General features: G+C 42.8%; 1 protein-coding gene across 1 annotated transcript in view; it reads right to left on the bottom strand.

Annotated features, from left to right (window-relative positions):
- ELP3 (elongator acetyltransferase complex subunit 3) overlaps positions 1-18,580 on the bottom strand; it is a 119,128-nt gene that overhangs the window by 12,451 nt on the left and 88,097 nt on the right. The window contains exons 11-14 of the mRNA XM_036380310.1: positions 11,827-11,917; positions 10,032-10,097; positions 5,046-5,273; positions 2,466-2,547 (exon numbers count right to left, since the gene is read on the bottom strand). Coding sequence (XP_036236203.1) covers positions 2,466-2,547; positions 5,046-5,273; positions 10,032-10,097; positions 11,827-11,917 — 467 coding nt within the window. The remainder of the gene's footprint in view (positions 1-2,465; positions 2,548-5,045; positions 5,274-10,031; positions 10,098-11,826; positions 11,918-18,580) is intronic.

Genomic DNA, 18,580 nt, shown 5'->3' with positions numbered 1-18,580 from the left:
ATTCCTGGGAAATGGGAAAGCCGGGATTGCAGAGCTGGATAACGCAGGGAGGCCCCCAGGGCGCTCCCGGCTGGAATGCCGAGCAGCACAACGGCGCCGCCGGAGCAGAAAATGACCAGAAACGGGCAAAGAGATGAACAAAAATGGACATTTCTGAGAGGGGAGGGGCAGCTCCCGACTGCCGCTGGAAGGGCTCGGAATGCCGGGAAAAGGGGAAATCCTTGCTGGGAATGTTCATGCCCAGGGGGCCGGGGTAGGGTCTGGGTGTGCTTTGGGGCAAGGATGGACATGAAGGGGTTAAAAATGATCCAGGGAAAAACAGCCAGGGATAGCGGGATCCAGGGATAAACAGCCAGGGATAAACAGCCAGGGATAGCGGGATCCAGGGATAAACAGCCAGGGATAAACAGCCAGGGATAGCGGGATCCAGGGATAAACAGCCAGGGATAACGGGATCCAGGGATAACAAAATCCAGGGATAACGGGATCCAGGGATAAACAGCCAGGGATAAACAGCCAGGGATAACGGGATCCAGGGATAACAAAATCCAGGGATATCAGCATCCAGGGATAATGGGATCCAGGGATAAACAGCCAGGGATAAACAGCCAGGGATAAACAGCCAGGGATAACGGGATCCAGGGATAACGGGATCCAGGGAAAACATCCAAGGATAACGGGATCCAGGGATAATGGGATCCTGGGATAATGGGATACAGGGACATCAGCATCCAGAGATAATTGGATCCAGGGAAAACAACATCCAGGGATAATGGGATCCAGGGATAACAGGATCCAGGGATAATGGGATCCAGGGATAATGGGATCCAGGGACATCAGCATCCAGGGAAAACAAAACCCGGGGATAATGGGATCCAGGGAAAACAAAATCCACAGGTAATGGGATCCAGGGAAAATGGGATCCAGGGATATCAACATCCAGGGGAAAAACATTCAGGGATAATAGTATCCAGGAATATAAGCATCCAGGGAAAATGGTATCCAGGGAAAACAACATCCATGGATAATGGGATCCAGGGATATCAGAAACCAGGGAAAATGGGATCCATGGATAACGGGATCCAGGGATAACGGGATCCATGGATAATGGGATCCAGGGATATCAGCATCCAGGGAATATGGGATCCAGGGATAACGGGATCCAGGAATAACAGCATCCAGGGAAAATCACTCCCTGTCTGTTCAGACTGACACCAAACAGGAATAGGAAAACCACTGGGAGACGGAATCGTGGAATTTCAGAATCCAGGCGGAATTCCCAGTTCAGACTGACGCCAAACACGAACTGGAACAGGGAAACCACTGGGAGAGGGAATCCTGGAATTCCGGAAGGGACCTTAAATCCCATCCCATTCCAGCCCCGGCACCTCCCACCATTCCCGGTTACTCCAGACGTTCCCCGGACACTCCCAAGGACGGAGCCGCCGCAGCTGCCCTGGGAACAAGCAGCAAGCGGAGCCCGGAAAATCCAGAACATTCCGTGGAGCGCCCGGCTCCTCCTGCCCGCTGCTCCCACCCTCCCTCCAACCCTCAGCCAGCATCCAGGACAATCCCAGGAATTCGGATCTGACCAGCAGCACGGATCCAAGCTGCGGATTTCTGCTTTTTGGGGTTTTTTTTTTTTTTTTTGGGGGGATTTTTTTTGGTGGGGCAGCAGAAAATGAGGAATTTTTTTCCCAAAAACTCCTCTGGATCAGAACTCTGCTGTTAAATCCCCTAAAATTCTTATGGCAAAAAGAACGATATAATTAATTATAATTTATAAGTTATTATAATTTATATATTATAATTTATAAATAAATTCTTGATATAAATAATAATTATTATATAATATAAACAATATATTATACAATATAATAATTATATGATCATTATATAATATAATGTATAATAATTAATATAATTTATAAATAAGTTATCAATTATTAAATATAATAATATATAATATATAATATATAATATATAATATATAATAATACAATGTTATATATATTATGTATTATATATTATATATTATATATTATTTATTATATTAAATATATAATATATATAAAATATAATAATATAAATTCTTTATTAAATAAGTTATTAATTATAATTGATATTAAATTATTGTATTCCAGAGGGTGAAACAGCTCCCCAGGGAATTGCCACATTCCCAAGGTTCCAGCAGGGATTCCTGGACATTCAACATTTCCATCCACATGGAAAAGCTTCCTCAGGCTCCCAAAAACCCCAATTTTGGATCCAATCTCAATTCTGACCCAAATCTCCCAGGGAAAGGAGGAAAAGCTCCAGGTTTTTCTCCCAGCTCCTTTCTCTGGGACAATTCCGGATTAATCCTCCCTGACCCGAGGAACGCTCCCAGCCCTGGAGTTATTTTCGGATTAAGATGAAAATATCCCCCCAAAATCCCCCAGAACCCCCGGGAAGAGCAGGAATACCTGAAATCACGGCGATTTTCCGGGCCCCGTGCTCCTCCCTGGCGATCCGCTCCGCCTCCTCCATCAGCAGCATCCCAAACCCCTGGAACGGCGGGAAAAAAAAAAAAAGGGGAAAAAAAAGGGAATTTCCGTCAAAACAGAAGCCACGAGGAGCAAGGTCAGGACGTGGAGACGGGCTCCAAAAAAAAAAATTCCGGATTTTTGGAATGATGGTGGACATTGCAGGAGGATGGAGATAAACAAGGAATTCCTCCTCGTGGTGGAATTTTCTTCACTGGAATTTCTGACGGGATCTCCATGGCAGGAGCGGGATGGGGGGAAAATCCCCTGATGGAAAACGACCCTGGAATTTTACACTGGAAATCCCCAGGGCCAGAGGGCAAGGATAGGTGGGATACGGGGGAGGAATTCCTGGCTGGAATTCCCTCCTATCTGGGAATTTCTTCCCAAGATCCCATCCCAAATTCCTCTCCATTCCCAGCTCTCCCAGCCTGGCATTGGATCCATCCCCATCCCAGCTCCTCTCCGGGATGGAATTTTGGGAATTCCCTGGGAATTCGGGACTCCAGGAAGGGTCTCCCTTCCCTTTTCCATCCCCAAATCCCATAAAAATCCCCCGGGGATGGATCCTGAGTGTCCTGGATCCCAGAATCCCGGAATGGTTTGGGATGGGATCCATGGATCTTCAGTCCCATCCCATTCCCACCCCGACACATCCCAGGGTGCTCCAACCTTTCCTGGGACACTCCCCGGGATCCAGTGGCAATTCCTGGGAATTCTGATCCAGCAGGAAGAACCCATCCCACAAAATTCCCTTTGGAGGAACCCCAGGGAGCACCAAACCCAACCTCCCCTTCCCGGAGGGAATTGCTGCGGGTTCCAGGAAATTCCAATGGAATTCCTCCAATCAGCAGGAATTAATTAACAAAGGAGATCCAAAGGCTCCTGAGGGCTGGGAATGAAACAGCTCCAGGAGCATCCAAAAGGGAATTTTTTTTAAAATTTAAAATCCAGGAAGGAAATTTTTTAAAATCGGAAGGAATTTTGTTCGACCTCAGAGCTCCTGCAATGGCTGGAACGTGATCCCATTGGGAAAAAAAAACCCCAAAACACTGGGAAGCAGCAGAATTCCAGCAAAAAGGAGCTCAAATCCCACCCTGGTTCGATCCCAACTCAGAGCAAACGAGCGGAATTAAATAAAACTCCAATTTATGACTGGAATGTGATCCCATTGGGAAAAAAAAACCCCAAAAACTGGGAAGCAGCAGAATTCCAGCAAAAAGGAGCTCAAATCCCACCCTGGTTCGATCCCAGCTCGGAGCAAACGAGCGGAATTAAATAAAACTCCAATTTTTTTTTTTCCCCGTGAGGGAAGGAGATGGAATGGTGGCAGGAGGTGGGGGCAGAGGGAAATCTGGGAATGCTGGGAGTACCTGGTGCTGGAATTTGGAGGGATCCTGGCTGCTGAACACGATCCCATTGGGAAAAAAACCCCAAAAAACTGGGAAGCAACAGAATTCCAGGAAAAAGGAGCTCAAATCCCACCCTGGTTTGATCCCAGCTCGGAGCAAACGAGCGGAATTAAATAAAACTCCAATTTTTTTGTGAGGGAAGGAGATGGAATGAGGATGGAATGGTGGAACGAGGTGGGGGCAGAGGGAAATCTGGGAATGCCGGGAGTACCTGGTGCTGGAATTTGGAGGGATCCCGGCTGCTGAACGTGATCCCATTGGGAAAAAAAACCCAAAAAACTGGGACGCAGCAGAATTCCAGCAAAAAGGAGCTCAAATCCCACCCTGGTTTGATCCCAACTCGGAGCAAACGAGCAGAATGAAATAAAACTCCAATTTTATGATTGGAACGTGATCCCATTGGGGAAAAAAAACCCAGAAAACTGGGAAGCAAGAGAATTCCAGGAAAAAGGAGCTCAAATCCCACCCTGGTTCGATCCCAGCTCGGAGCAAACGAGTGGAATCAAATAAAACTCCAATTTTTTTTCCGTGAGGGAAGGAGATGGAATGGTGGAAGGAGGTGAGACCAAAGAGAAATCTGGGCCTGCCGGGAGTACCTGGTGCTGGAATTTGGAGGGATCTGCTGAACACGATCCCATTGGGAAAAAAACCCCCAAAACACTGGGAAGCAGCAGAATTCCAGCAAAAAGGAGCTCAAATCCCACCCTGGTTCGATCCCAGCTCGGAGCAAACGAGCGGAATTAAATAAAACTCCAATTTTATGGTTGGAACGTGATCGCATTGGGAAAAACCCCAAAACACTGGGAAGCAGCAGAATTCCAGCAAAAAGGAGATGGAATCCCATCCTGGTTTGATCCCAGCTCGGAGCAAACGAGCGGAATTAAATAAAACTCCAATTTTTTTTTTTCCCCGTGAGGGAAGGAGATGGAATGGTGGAAGGAGGTGAGACCAAAGAGAAATCTGGGACTGCCGGGAGTACCTGGTGCTGGAATTTGGAGGGATCTGCTGAACACGATCCCATTGGGAAAAAACCCCAAAACACTGGGAAGCAGCAGGATTCCAGCAAAAAGGAGCTCGAATCCCAGCCTGGCTCCATCCCAGCTCGTACCTGGTGCTGGAATTTGGCGGGGTCCCGGCTGCTGACGGGCACCACGCTGCCGTAGACGTGCAGCTCCCGGACGACGGAGGCGCCGGCGCGGAGCTCGGGGCGGAAGGACTGCGGGGAGCTCTTGCGGAGGCGCAGCAGCCCCACCAGGATGTCCTGCTCCGGGTCCTCGTAGGACAGGAACGTCTCCCAGCCCCCGTTGGCCACGTAATCCCGGCGGATCAGCTCCAGCTGGAGGAGGAGGGAAAAGGGAGATGTGAGACGGAGGCTGGTTCTGTGCCGGGTTCGTAAATGTGAGCAAATAGGAATGGATTCCAGTGGATTCCAGTGGAACTTGGAATTGTGGAGCAAATAGGAATGGATTCCAGTGGAATCCAGTGGAACTTGGAATTGTGGAGCAAATAGGAACGGATTCCATGGAGCCAGTGTGATTCCAGATGGGAACTTGGAATTGGCCGCGCAATCCCGGCGGATCAGCTCCACCTGGGCCGGGAATAGGATGGACAAGGAGGAAAAGGAGGGAAAAAAGGAAAATGTGTGGGGAGACTGAAGCTGATCCCATGGATTCACAAAACAAACAGGAGGGGATTCCCCCAAGCCAGTTTGATTCCAGATGGGAGTTTGGAATTGGCCACGCGATCCCTATGGATCAGCTCCACCTGATCCAGGAGCGGGATGCACAAGGAGGGAAAAAGGAAAATGTGGGAGTGATTCCATGGATCCACAAATATGGCTCAGAGCAAACAGGAAGGGATTCTCCAAAGCCAGTGTGATTCCAGAGGGGAATTTGGAACTGGCCACGTATTCCCAGCGGATCAGCTCCAACTGATCTGGGAGGAGGATGGATGAGGAGGGAAAGGAGGGAAAAAGGAAAATGTGAGAGTGAAGCCAATTCCATGGATCCATAAATATGAGCAGACAGGAAGGGATTCCCCAAAGCCAGTGTGATTCCAGATGGGAATTTGGAATTGGCCACGCGATCCCAATGGGACAAGGAGGGGAAGGAGGGAAAATGGAAAATGAGAGAGTGAGGCCGGTTCTGTGGATCCACAAATACGGCTCAGAGCAAACAGGAAGGGATTCCCCCAAGCCAGTGTGATTCCAGATGGGAATTTGGAACTGGCCACGTAATCCTGATGGATCAACCCCACCTGGTCCGGGCGCGGGACAAACGAGGAGGAAAAGGAGGAAGAAAGGAAAATGTGAGAGCGAAGCCAATTCCATGGATCCATAAATACGAGCAAAGAGGAGGGGATTCCCCCAAGCCAGTGTGATTCCAGATGGGAATTTGGAATTGGCCACGTGATCCCGACGGATCAGCTCCACCTGGGCTGGGAGTGGGATGGACGAGGAGGGAAAATGGAAAATGTGAGAGTGAAGCCGATTCCATGGATCCACAAATATGGCTCAGAGCAAACAGGAAGGGATTCCCCAAAGCCAGTTTGATTCCAGATGGGAATTTGGAACTGGCCACGTGATCCCGACGGATCAGCTCCACTTGGTCCAGAAGTGGGATGGATGAGGAGGGAAAAAGGAAAATGTGAGCGCGAAGCCAATTCCATGGATCCATAAATACGAGCAAAGAGGAGGGGATTCCCCCAAGCCAGTGTGATTCCAGATGGGAATTTGGAACTGGCCACGTGATCCCGATGGATCAGCTCCACCTGGGCCGGGAGTGGGATGGATGAGGAGGGAAAGGAGGGAAAAAAGGAAAATGTGTGGGGAGCCCAAAGCTGATCCCATGGATTCGTTGATATTCTTCCCAGCAAACAGGAAGAACTTCCCTAAATCCAGTTTAATTCCAGATGGGAATCCCACCTCTGGCACAGAATCCTGGAATGGTTTGGGACATTCTCAGGACACCTTCTGCCATCCCAGGGTGCTCCGGCCTTTCCTTGGACACTGCCAGGGATTCTCTGGGAATGCCAGCCCAGCCAGGAATCCCCTCCCAAATCCCACCCCAAGCTCCCCTTTCCCAGGGAATTCCCTCCATTCCCAGCTCTCCCAGCCTGGCATTGGATCCATCCCCATCCCAGCTCCTCTCTGGGAAGGAATTTTGGGATACAGGGGCTTCCCTGGGAACTGGGGACTCCAGGAAGGGTCTCCCTTCCCTTTTCCATCCCTGAATTCCATAAGGAATCCCCTCAGGATGGATCCTGAGTGTCCTTGATCCCAGACTCTGGAATGGTTTGGGATGGGATCCATGGACCTTCAATCCCATCCCATTCCCAGCCCTGATCCCAGACTGCTCCAAACCCTTTCCAGGCCGTCCCTCAACACTTCAGGGACAATTCCCTGTCCCCCAAACCTTCCCTTTTCCCTGTGAAATCCCATTAAATATCTGGAACTTGTCTGGGCCCACACCAGCCCCAAAATGTGCTTTGTTTATTTATTCCTCGTTATCCCCAGAGGATCCCTCTGTTTTCCAGGAGCTGGGATCGGACCCCTCTTGGATCCGTCACTCCGAGGTCTCCTCGCAGCAGCAATTTCATCCTTCAGCCTTCCCAGCCCCTCCTGACAGCTCCATAAAAACCCAGGCGTGGAAAAACCACCCCAAAATTCAGGTTTCTGTCACAGAACCCCGCCCCCCCCGGAGCCGTTCAATTAGAGACGGCGATTAATTAATTAATTAATGGATTGATTAACCCGAGCCAGGATCCCTCTCCCATCAGGGGGACGATGTTGGTTGTTCACAGAGCGCCCCAAACATCCACGGAAAAAACGCTTTTCCCGGGATTCCTGCTCCTGCCCGTCACTCGCCCACCCGAACAAAGGGAATTTTCCGCTTGGAAAAGCGCGGGATGAGCTCCCCCTCCCCAGATTTGCAATTCAAATGAGATCCGGCAGAAACGCGGGAAAAAAAATCCCCGATTCCCGGGAGCCGGGGCGGCCTCGGATCCCCGCGGGAATCCGGGAAAAACGGGGAGATTTATTGGGATTTTTGATTTGAGTATTTCACTCATCATAAAGGAAAAATAATAAAAAAAATAAAAAAAAAAAGGGAATAAAATTCCCTGGAATCTCTGACTGGAAAAAAATCTTCTGAACTCGGGGATTGTTCTCCAAACTCCTCGAAGCCTGAGGAATCTGTGGGATTCCAAAGCAGGAATGAAGAGGAAATTCAGGAATTTGTGGCTCAGCTTGGGAATTGGGATGGGGAGGAGGGTTTGGAAGTGGATTCCTGATCCAGCTTTTCCCAGCACCCCGACAATTCCAGATGGAATTGAATTTATTGGAAGTAAAATCCAGAATCACTCGGGGCCTTCCTGAACGTCAGCAGAGGAACGGGAAGAGGGAATTCCTGGGATATGGGAATTTCCGGGATATGGGAATTTCCAGGATATGGGAATTTCCAGGGTGTGAGAATTCCCAGGATATGGAAACTTCCAGGATATGGGAATTTCCAGGACATGGATATTCCTGGGATATGGGAATTTCCAGGACATGGATATTCCTAGGACATGGAAATTCTCAGGATATGGAATTCCATGGATATGGAAATTTCCAGGACATGGATATTCCCAGGCTATGGGAATTCCCAGGATATAGACATTCTCAGGATATGGAGATTAACAGGATATGGGAATTCCTAGGATGTGGACATTCCCAGGATATGGGAATTCCTGGGATATGAATAATCCCAGGATATGGAAATTCCCTGCACATGGAAATTCCCAGGACATGGACATTTCCAGGATATGGGAACTCCCTGGATATGGGAATTTCCAGGATATGGGAATTCCCTGGATATGGGAACTCCCAGGATGTGGGAATTCCCAGGACGATCCCGTTCCAGCCCAAGGCATTCCAGGATTCTGGAATTTCCTGACAGGGAAGCTTCGATCCCGCAGTGCAGGTTTTCCTTTCTCTCCCACGAGCCAAACCCTCCTCCTATGGATCATTTTAGGATTTTGGGGCTGGTGGGCACCCCCAAAGGTGTGAGCAGAATCAATGCGCTCACAGGAAAATGCAGGTTTAAACAAAAATCAGTGTTTACACTTACAAATACGCTTTTATATATCTATATAAAATATATAATAAATATAAACATTTATATTTGTATTTATTATATATTTTATATATATAAAAGTATATATATACTTCATATTTTTATATATTATAGATATTTTTCTTATATATTTTTTATATATAACAGTATATATTTCTAAATAATATATTAAAATATATATATATTATATAGTATATAATTTGTATATAATATATAATATATAATATATAATATATAATATATAATATATTATATATAATATATAATATATTATATATATTTATATATAAATATATACAATATATTTATATTTTGTTTATATTTGGGATAGGATATATAAATATATATAAAATATGTATTATATATAATATATATCATATACACAACACATTTTTATACATTATCTATATATTATCTATATATTATCTATATATTATGTGCACATATATTGCATACATTGTATACAACACTATATATAACATTATATACATTATATATAACACTATATATAATATATATATATAAAATATAACATTATATATAATTATATTATATATAATACATATATATTATATACAACATATAATATATATGTTATATAAATATATAATATATAAAATGCATATAATAGAAATACAAAATGTATATTTATTTATAGTTATATTTATAGTTACATTTACATTTACATTTACATTTATATAAATGCATTTTATTACACATTTTTTCACATTTAAATCCATGTTTAAATCTCCACTGTTTGCCTAAAAACCATGGAAATTCCCCCAAAAAAGCTCTAAATTCACTCGTCCTTACTCCCAACAGACACAGGGTGCCATTGGATTTCCCAAATTCCCAAAATTCCGATTTTTACAGGGAGAAAAAGGGGAGCTGTGAGTGTTCTATGGAATACACCCCACTCCCAGGGCAGGTTCACAGCTCCATGAATTTCCTCAGGAACCGATAAAAATTGGGATTTTTACCTGGTAGGGCCTCACTTTGTGGTGGATCTCCTGAATTCCGACCTCCCGAGTCCGCACGTCGCGGCACTGGGAAAACAGGAGGGGAAGGAAGGAAAAGCCCTGAGCACGGAAAATTCCAGAAAATTCCAGAAATTCCCTGGTTCCAGACCCCTCGGGATGGATCCTGAGTGTCCTGGATCCCAGAATCCCGGAATGGTTTGGGATGGGATCCATGGAGCTTCAATCCCACCCCGCAATTCCGGGATTTTCCAGCCTTTCCTTGGACACTGCCAGGGATTCTCTGGGAATTCCAGCCCAAATCCCTCCCAGATTTGAAGGGTTTTTTTTGGGATTTTGGGGAATTTTTTGGGGATTGACCTTTTCTGCAAGATTTGGGAATTTTTGTATTTTCTTGGGGATTTGGGGTTTTTTTTTCATGGATTTGGGGTTTTTTGGGATAACCCAGGAGTTCCTTCCCAAATCCCATTTTTCCCTTCCCCAGGGAATTCCCTCCATTCCCAGCCTGGCGTTGGATCCATCCCCATCCCAGCTCCTCTCTGGGAAGGAATTTTGGGAATTCCCTGGGAACTGGGGACTCCAGGAAGGGTCTCCCTTCCCTTTTCCATCCCCAAATCCCATAAAAATCCCCGGGGATGGATCCTGAGTGTCCTGGATCCCAGAATCCCGGAATGGTTTGGGATGGGGCTCAGATGTCAGAGTTTCCCTCCAGCTCTTCCCTCAGGTGGGAAAGAGAAAGGAAGAGAATTTCAAAAGGAATTTTTTCCCCTCTTTTTCCTCTGATTTCAGGGCTCCAATTCTGGTCCAAACAATGGGGGAAAAAAAAGGGAAAAAATAGGAAAAATGGAGAAAAATGGGGGGGGGGGATGGGGGGAAAAATGGGGAAAAAAAAGGAGAAAATGGGATTTCAACTCCCACTTTCCATGTGCATTCAGGAGAGGGGTGGAAAGGGAAAACTGAATTCTTCCCAAAAAAAGCAGCTTTTCAGTGAGGTGCTTTTTACTAATTTTGGGTTTTTTGGTTGTTTTTTTTTTTTTTTTTTTTTTAGAGCCTTTTAAGCCAAATTTGGCTGTTTTGGGTTTTTTTTTTTAATGCCAAATCTGGTTCTTTTGGGATTTTTTTTTAATGCCAAATCTGGTTCTTTTGGGATTTTTTTAAGCCAAATCTGATTCTTTTCGTTTTTTTTTTTAAAGCCAAATCTGGTTATTTTGTTTTTTTTTTTTTTTTTTTAATGCCAAATCTGGTTATTTTGGGTTTCTTTAAGCCAAATCTGGTTCTTTTGGGGTTTTTTAAGGCAAAATCTGGTTCTTTTAGTTTTTTTTAAAGCCAAATCTGATTATTTTGGTTGTTTTTTAAAGCCAAATTTGATTATTTTGGTTTTTGGTGTCTTTTTTTAAGCCAAATCTGATTCTTTAGGTTGATTTTTTTTTAAGCCAGATTTGGTCCTTTTGTTTTTTTTTTTTAAGCCAAATCTGAATTTTTTTTTAACCAAATCTGATTCTTTGGTTTTTTTTAAAAAGCCAAATCTGTTTTTTTTTTTTTTTTAATGCCAAATCTACTTTTTTTTGTTTTTTTTTAAGCCAAATCTGGTTCTTTTGGGTTTTTCATCTCCTGATTTGGGTGGAGCCATCAAATCTCCTTCAACACAACCGGAGAGGATTTTTCTTCATTATTTATTATTTTAAAAAACAAATAAACATTTTATTATATTTCATTACAGATAAATAGAAATTATTTATAAAACACTTATCAAATATTTTAAATAATTATTAATTTTATTTTTTTATTTTAAATTTACCTGTGTGCCAAGGTCCTTCATCCTGGCCAGGGTGAGCTCCCTCAGGTTCCCGTGCTCCACCCCGGAACTCACCAGAGGCATTGGGATATCCCTGCAGCAAAAATAAAAATAAAGGAGGAAAATCCAAATTTAGAACAGCTCCATCAGCGGAGAATTCACCAAAAAAACTCCATCGGCCGAAATCCCGAATCGCTGAACTCCCGAATTTGCTGAATTCCTTTTTGGTTTCAAGGCTTTGGTTGAGTTGGAAATAAAAAAAAACCCAAATAAAAAACCCCAAATAAAAAAAACCCAAATAAAAAAAAACCCAAATGAAAGCAGGAGGAAAATGAAGGGAAAAGTAAAAATGGGAAATGAAGAAAAATGCAAAGAAGTAGTCAGAGATTTTTTTTAAGAGGAAAAAAATCTGAATATAAATCTTTAACAATCCTAAAAATGGGGTTTTGCTCTCAGTTCTTCAATTAATTGGGAATCTGGGGGGAAAAAAAAAAAGGGATCATCCATGTGTTCTTCATCAGCTGCTGCTGGAGAGCAGAAATTGGGAAATTCGGGGAAAATCCACCAGAATCACAACAGCTCCGTGGTGGGGTTTGGGTATTTCACTTAAAACGGTCACTGGTCACCAAAATCCCTCAGATTTACACCCAAATTCCACCTGTTCACCCAAAATTCCATCTGTTCACCCAAAATCCCTCAGATTTCCACCAAAATCCCTCAGATTTCCATTAAAATCCCTCAGATTACCACCAAAATTCCACCTGTTCACCCAAAATTCCACAAAAATTCCATCTGTTCACCCCAAATCCCTCAGATTTCCTCCAAAATCCCTCAGATTTCCATCAAAATTCCATCTGTTCACCCAAAATTTATCATTTCAACCACAATTCCACCTGTTCATTCAAAATTCCGCGGATTTCCATCAAAATCCCTCAGATTTCCACCCAAATTCCACCTGTTCATCCCAAAATCCCTCAGATTTCTGCCAAAATCCCTCAGATTTCCACCAAAATCCCTCAGATTTCCATTAAAATTCCATCTGTTCACCCAAAATTTCTCATTTCCACCAAAATTCCATCTGTTCATCCCAAAATCCCTCAGATTTCCACCAAAATCCCTGATTTGCACCAAAATTCCACCTGTTCACCAAAATTCCACGAAAATTCCACCTGTTCACCCCAAATCCCTCAGATTTCCACCCAAAATCCCTCAGATTTCCACCAGAATTCCACCTGTTAATCCAAAATTTCTCATTTCAACCAGAATTCCACCTGTTCAACCAAAATCCCTAATTTACACCCAAATTCCACCTGTTCACCCAAAATTCCACCAAAATTCCACCTGTTCACCCCAAATCCCTCAGATTTCCACCAAAATCCCTCAGATTTCCACCAAAATCCCTCAGATTTCCATCAAAATTCCACCTGTTCACCCAAAATTTCTCATTTCAATCAAAATCCCACCTGTTCACCCAAAATCCCTCAGATTTCCACCAAAATCCCTCAGATTTCCTCCAAAATCCCTCAGATTTCCACCCAAATTCCACCTGTTCACCCAAAATTCCACAAAAATTCCATCTGTTCACCCCAAATCCCTCAGATTTCCTCCAAAATCCCTCAGATTTCCACCAAAATTCCACCTGTTCAACCAAAATCCCTGATTTGCACCAAAATTCCATCTGCTCACCTAAAATTCCATGAAAATTCCACCTGTTCACCCAAAATCCCTCAGATTTCCACCAAAATCCCTCAGATTTCCATTAAAATTCCACTTATTCACCCAAAATTTCTCATTTCCACCAAAATTCCACCTGTACATCCTAAATCCCTCAGATTTCCACCAAAATCCCTCAGATTTCCACCAGAATTCCACATGTTCACAAAAATCCCTGATTTCCACCCAAATTCCACCTATTCATCCCAAAATCCCTCAGATTTCTGCCGAAATCCCTCAGATTTCCATGAAAATTCCACCTGTTCACCCGAAATTTCTCATTTCCACCAAAATTCCATCTGTTCATCCCAAAATCCCTCAGATTTCCACCAAAATCCCTGATTTGCACCAAAATTCCACCTGTTCACCAAAATTCCACGAAAATTCCACCTGTTCACCCAAAATTCCACGAAAATTCCACCTGTTCACCCCAAATCCCTCAGATTTCCACCCAAAATCCCTCAGATTTCCACCAGAATTCCACCTGTTAATCCAAAATTTCTCATTTCAACCAGAATTCCACCTGTTCATCCCAAAATTCCGCGGATTTCCATCAAAATCCCTCAGATTTCCACCAAAATTCCACCTGTTCAACCAAAATCCCTGATTTGCACCAAAATTCCATCTGCTCACCTAAAATTCCATGAAAATTCCACCTGTTCACCCAAAATCCCTCAGATTTCCACCAAAATCCCTCAGATTTCCATCAAAATCCCTCAGATTTCCATCAAAATCCCTCAGATTTCCACTAAAATTCCACCTGTTAATCCAAAATTTCTCATTTCAACCAGAATTCCACATGTTCAGCCCAAATCCCTCAGATTTCCACCAAAATCCCTGATTTGCACCAAAATTCCACCTGTTCACCAAAATTCCACGAAAATTCCACCTGTTCACAAAAATCCCTGATTTCCCCCAGAATTCCATCTGTTCACCCAAAATTCCACGAAAATTCCACCTGTTCGCCCAAAATCCCTCAGATTTCCACCAAAATTCCACATGTTCACAAAAATCCCTCAGATTTCCACCAAAATTCCACCTATTCATCCCAAAATCCCTCAGATTTCCATCAAAATCCCTCAAAATTCCACCTGTCCACACCAAATCCCTCAGATTTCCACCAAAATTCCATCTGTTCATCCAAAATTTCTCATTTCCACCAAAATTCCACCTGTTCAGCCCAAATCCCTCAGATTTCCACCCAAAATTCCATGTGTTCACAAAAATCCCCGATTTCCACCAAAATCCCTCAGATTTCCATGAAAATTCCACCTGTTCATCCCAAATCCCTGATTTCCACCAAAATTCCACTTGTTCACCCAAAATTCCACGAAAATTCCACCTGTTCACCCAAATCCCTCAGATTTCCACCAGAATTCCACCTGTTCATCCCAAAATTTCTCATTTCAACCAGAATTCCACCTGTTCAACCCAAATCCCTCTGATTTCCACCAAAATCCCTCAGATTTCCACCAGAATTCCACCTGTTCATCCCAAAATCCCTCAGATTTCCACCAGAATCCCTCAGATTTCCACCAAAATTCCACCTGTTCATCCAAAATTTCTCATTTCCACCAGAATTCCACATGTTCACCCAAAATCCCTCAGATTTCCACCAAAATCCCTGATTTGCACCAAAATTCCACCTGTTCACCAAAATTCCATCTGTTCATCCCCAAATCCCTCAGATTTCCACCCAAAATCCCTCAGATTTCCATCAAAATCCCATCTGTTCACCCAAAATTTCTCATTTCCACCAGAATTCCACCTGTCCACCCCAAATCCCTCAGATTTCCACCAAAATCCCTCAGATTTCCATTAAAATTCCACTTGTTCACCCAAAATTTCTCATTTCTACCAAAATTACATCTGTTCATCCCAAAATCCCTCATATTTCCACCCAAAATCCCTCAGATTTCTGCCAAAATTCCACCTGTTCATCCCAAAATCCCTCAGATTTCTGCCGAAATCCCTCAGATTTCCACCAAAATCCCTCAGATTTCCATGAAAATTCCACCTGTTCACCCGAAATTTCTCATTTCCACCAAAATTCCATCTGTTCATCCCAAAATCCCTCAGATTTCCACCAAAATCCCTCAGATTTCCACCCAAATTCCATCTTTTCACCCCAAATCCCTCAGATTTCCAGGGAAATCAGGAACAGGAATTCAGTTTGCACCAGGCTGGTCCCAAATGTTCCTGGCTGAGTTTTCCTTCTTTTTTCTCAGCTGAATATCCCAAAAACTGATTAATAAATTAATAAATGAATAAATTAATAAATTAATAAATGAATTAATCCAGGCTGCTTTTCCATCCCTCTCCACCCGGCAGATCCATGGAATGAATTCCTGGTGGATTTTCCTGGATAATTCCGTGGTTTGGCAGGAACTGGGTAAAAAAATCAAGGAATTTAAAAAAGTCCTGAACTTGGGAAAAGGGGGAAAAAACCCCAAATTTATTTTATTTTATAGAACAAAAACGAAAGGGCTGGAAAGGACCTAAAACCCCATCCCAACCCCAACCTGGAATTATTCCAGGGATGGGCATTCCCAAAAATTCCTTCCCAAAATTCCCCACATCCCATTCCCTGCCCCTCCAAGCTTTCTCTGGGAAAAGGAAAAAAATTTTTGCTTTTTTCCTATAAATCCACAAAATTATTTGTTTTTTTTTCCTATAAATCCACAAAAAAAATTTTTTCCTATAAATCCACAAAATAATTTGGGTGTTTTTCCTATAAATCCACAAATTATTTGGGTTTTTTTCCTATAAATCCACAAAATTTTTTGGTATTTTCCAATAAATCCACAAAATTATTTGGTTTTATCCTATAAATCCACAAATGATTTGGTTTTTTCCTATAAGTCCACAATTTTTTTTTTTCCTATAAATCCACAAAATTATTTGGCTTTTTCCTATAAATCCAAAAAATTATTTGGGTTTTTTCCTATAAATCCACAAAAAATTTTTTTTCCTACAAATCCACAAAATTATTTGGTTTTTTTTCCTATAAATCCATAAATTATTTGTTATTTTCCTGTAAATCCACAAAATTATTTGGTTTTTTTTCCTATAAACCCACAAAATTTTTTTTTTCTATAAATCCAAAAATTATTTGGTTTTTTTTTTCCTATAAATCCACAAATTATTTGGTTTTTTTTCCAAAAATCCAAAAATTATTTGGTTTTTTTTTCCTATAAATCCAGAAAATTTTTTTTTCTTATAAATCAAAAAAATTATTTGGTTTTTTCCTATAAATCCACAATTTTTTTTCTTTTTTCCTACAAATCCACAAAATTCTTTGGCTTTTTCCTATAAATCCAAAAATTATTTGGTTTTTTTCCTATAAATCCACAAAATAATTTGGTTTTTTTTCCTATAAATCCACAAAATTATTTGGTTTTTTTTCCTATAAATCCATAAATTATTTGTTATTTTCCTGTAAATCCACAAAATTATTTGGTTTTTTTTTCCTATAAACCCACAAAATTATTTGGGTTTTTTTTTCTATAAATCCAAAAATTATTTGGTTTTTTTCCTATCAATCCACAAAATTATTTGGTTTTTTTCCCTATAAATCCACAAAATAATTTGGTTTTTTCCCTATCCATCCCGGCTGGGTGGATTTTCCCTCCAGGAACAGAGACTGAAGAATCCTGACCGGAGTTTTTAGCTCAAACCCAGGGAATTGTAACCAAAATCCCAATTATTAAAATTATTAAACCTGATTCAAATGAAGGCCCAGGTTCATTGCACCAGGGAATTGTAACAATTATTAAAATTATTAAAATTATTAAAATTATTAAACCTGATTCAAATGAAGGCCCAGGTTCATTGCACCTCCTGTTCTCCCAAAATTCGGGAAATGGTTCCCGATATTCCCATTCCTTGGCTTTCCTCGGATCGGGACTTGCAGGGAAATTCTGGATCCGGCTCTCAGCTCCGCCCCGTTCCCAGGGAAAGATTTGGATTTGCTCCTTTTTCCACCTCCCCAGCCGCAGAGTGAGAGGGAAAATCCAGGAAAACACCGGAATCCAAGGAAAACCAGAACCCCTGGAGGTGGGAGATGCTGCTCCCGTGAGAGGGAAATCCAGGAAAACACCGGAATCCAAGGAAAACCAGAACCCCTGGAGGTGGGAGATGCTGCTCCCGTGCTCTTCCACCTCCTCAGCGCCTCCGAGGATTCCCTCTCATCCCAGCTCTCATTCCGGATCTCAAACTCCCTGGAATTCCCTCCCATTCCAGATGTCAGATTTCCCAAAATTCCCTCTCATTCCAGATGCTGAAACTCCCTGGAATTCCCTCTCATTCCAGATGTCAAATTTCCCAAAATTCCCTCTCATCCCATCTCTCATTCCAGATGCTGAAACTCCCTGGAATTCCCTCTCATTCCAGATGTCAAATTTCCCTGGATTCCCTCTCATCCCAACTCTCATTCCAGATCTCAAACTCCCTGGAATTCCCTCTCATTCTGGATCTCAAACTTCCCTGGATTCCCTCTCATCCCAACTCTCATTCCAGATCTCAAACATCCAGGGAAGTTGGATGTTGGATGTTCCAGACTCCCTGGAATTCCCTCTCATTCCAGATGTTAAATTTCCCGAGATTTCCTGTCATTCTGGATCTTGAACTTCCTGGATTTCCTCCCATTCCAGATGTCAAATTTCCCAAAATTCCCTCTTCTTCCAGATCTCGAACTTCCCTAGATTTCCTGTCATTCTGGATCTCAAATTTCCCCAAATTCCCTCTCATTCTGGATCTCAAACTTCCCTGGATTCCCTCTCCTTCCAGATGTCAAATTTCACTGGATTCCCTCTCATCCCAACTCTCATTCCAGATGTTGAAACTCCCTGGAATTCCCTCTCATTCCAGATGTTAAATTTCCCTGGATTTCCTGTCATTCTGGATCTCAAATTTCCTGGAATTCCCTCCCATTCCAGATGTCAAACTTCCTGGAATTCCCTCTCACTCTGGATCTCGAACTTCCCTGGATTCCCTCTCCTTCCAGATGTCAAATTTCCCAAAATTCCCTCTCATTCAGGATCTC

This window comes from Molothrus ater, chromosome 3, assembly GCF_012460135.2.
Source record: "Molothrus ater isolate BHLD 08-10-18 breed brown headed cowbird chromosome 3, BPBGC_Mater_1.1, whole genome shotgun sequence".
Classification (NCBI taxonomy): Eukaryota; Metazoa; Chordata; class Aves; order Passeriformes; family Icteridae; genus Molothrus; species Molothrus ater.
Note: the sequence above shows the minus strand (reverse complement) of the source record. Positions and strands in the feature narration are given on the sequence as shown.